The sequence below is a fragment of the Montipora capricornis genome, chromosome 13 (genome assembly GCF_036669925.1).
Source record: "Montipora capricornis isolate CH-2021 chromosome 13, ASM3666992v2, whole genome shotgun sequence".
Lineage (NCBI taxonomy): Eukaryota > Metazoa > Cnidaria > Anthozoa > Scleractinia > Acroporidae > Montipora > Montipora capricornis.
In genome coordinates, this window is record NC_090895.1 from 874,473 (window position 1) to 876,972 (window position 2,500).

General features: G+C 44.7%; 2 protein-coding genes across 2 annotated transcripts in view; both read right to left on the bottom strand.

Annotated features, from left to right (window-relative positions):
• Window positions 1-2,500, bottom strand: part of LOC138029614 (neuropilin-2-like) — a 112,615-nt gene that overhangs the window by 85,181 nt on the left and 24,934 nt on the right. The gene's annotated exons all lie outside the window — the stretch shown is intronic.
• LOC138029383 (uncharacterized) lies at window positions 711-1,736 on the bottom strand. The gene has a single exon (XM_068877138.1). The coding sequence runs from the start codon at window positions 1,734-1,736 to the stop codon at window positions 711-713; it is 1,026 nt and encodes a 341-aa protein (XP_068733239.1).

Sequence of the window (2,500 nt, forward strand, 5' to 3'; positions counted from 1 at the left end):
AGAATTTAGCCTGTCCAACTTTGATGCTTTGAATTTAAACTTTTGAGAGCTGCTGGCGAGTACTTATAATCAGGAACTCAGTCTTGTCATCATTGAGAATAAGCTTATCCTCTGTCATCCATGCTCGGACATCACAGATGCACTTCTGCATGGCAGATACAGCTTCAACTTCACTGAAAGTGTCAGATGGCTTAAATGACAAATACAACTGTGTGCATATGTGTGAACGGAGGGCAGATGGTGTTTTAATGTCTGAAACAGCTTACTCATGTAGATAGTAAACAAAAGCGGGCCCAGGCATGACCCTTGGGGGACTCCACGCATCAAATTCAATGGCTTTGAGAGAGTCCCGTTAATCGACACCTTCTGCGACCTGCCCTCAAAGTAACTCTCAAACCATGAAAGTACTTTCCCGCGCAACCCAACTGTTGACCTCAATCGATCTAGAAGGATCTCATGTTCGACGGTGTCGAATGCAGAGCTTAAGTCGAGAAGCACCAACAACGTAACTTGACCTTTATCCATCGCCATTATGAGATCGTTCCTCACCTTAAGTAGTGCGATCTCAGTGCTACGATGTTGGCGGTAAGCACCTTGCAATTCTGGAAACAAGCTATTGACTCGCATGTGGTCCTGTAATTGTACAGCGACCGCCTTCTCTGTAAGTTTGGACGTGAACTGTAAGTTACTCACAGGCCGAAAGTTCTTGTTTATCGATTGAACACCAGATTTTTGAGCAGAGGATGTACTAATGCCTTTTTCCATTCGTCAGCAAAGTAACCATGCTCTAATGATATGTTCAATTTCCTAGTAATCACTGAAAGTGTTTCCTCCATACAAAGCAACAAGATGGATGACGGGAAAGGGTCCAGAGCACATGTCTTCATGGAAGCCACAGCCATCTTCCTTACAGCCTCCTCAGAGAGAGATTGAAACTCTGATAGCGTGACAACGTCATCAGTACTCGATGAACCGCGAGGTGCACACTCAGTAGAAACCGTATGAGGGACCGCGTCACCGGCTAACTTTGATCTTATAGCAACTACTTTATGGATGAAGTATTCACCCATCTCATTTGCGAGAACAGAGGCGTTAGTATGAGGTATGAGATTTGATAGACTCTTACTAGCCCGGAACAGCTTTGATTGGTCCGAACTGTTCTTGTCAATAAATGGCCTGTAATGAGTACACCTAGCTTCGTTCATCGGATGTACAACATAATTCCGCTTAGCTTTGAATACTACAAGATCTGATGGGAGTCTCGTTTTCCTCCATCTCCTCTCGGCCTTCCTCCTGTCCCTTCGAGCCTGAATTATGTTATCATTAAACAATGGGGGCCTGGGTCGGGGGCCTGGGTCGTCTAATAGCGATTTAAAAGTCGTATTATAACAGTCGAGCAGCATGTTCAAATCATCAGGCGGGTGTTGATGTAGCTGGGAGTTACGACTAGCTTTTCTCAACTTGGTTATGTCAATTGATTTGAGTTTCCTGTATTCAGCATGCTTAATTCTTGGCGTAGGCCTCATCCCGCTTAGCTTACATATCACGGTAGCATGGTCAGAGAAATCTCTATCCGGAAGGGGCGCAGCATCCACAATACCATCGGCCTGCCGTGTGATAGTTAAGTCCAAGGTGTGGCCATGTATGTGAGTGGGTAGTTTAACATGCTGGACCAGACCTATAGAGTTCAACAGGTCCTTGAACCGGATGGTGTTAGCATTTGACGGAACGTCCATGTGAATATTAAAGTCGCCACATATTAACAGTAACTCATTACACATAACTAATGACTCGAGATAGTCCGAGAATTCATAAAAAAAAAACACTCGTAGTCACGGGATGATCCGCAGAGTATGTTGGTCTATACACGATCACAACTCGCAGACGAACAGTTCCGAACTCCACAAGCCATTCCGACACTTCAAACGAAGACCGATCGGCTGAAAACACTTTGTTTACATCAAGACCGTCCCGATATAATAGCGCATTTCCGCCACCCCTACGAATAACTGGAATAGGGTGAGCTCACTTAAAATCGCAGAATCACGATCAATAAGCCAGGACTCAGATCACATACCAGGTCAACAAAAGCCGATGATTTGTTCCTCAGATTAAATAACTGAAACGCCCTGCTGTCCAGGTAACCAAAGATGATATTACGCTCAACACTTATAAGTGTGTCACGTGATGGCTTCCTGCACGGATGAGCGCGGCTCTCAATTCGCGATGAAACAATGAAGGTTATGTGAGCATTTCCTGTGGGGCCCGGATTAAGTTTAATTACCAAATCACCAACGTCCAATACAACATGAAAAGTCGCCACTGAATTAGCACAGTAGGCACATGGTCTCATTTGTCGCCTCAGTTTAATGTTCAATGGTCCTTTAAACGAAGATGAGTTGGAGCTAACAATGGATAAGATGTTTGCATGCCAAGGCCGTGAACATAATAGCTCTGTAGCAACGCCCCCGTTATGAATAAAATCCAAGTTTGCGCTGAA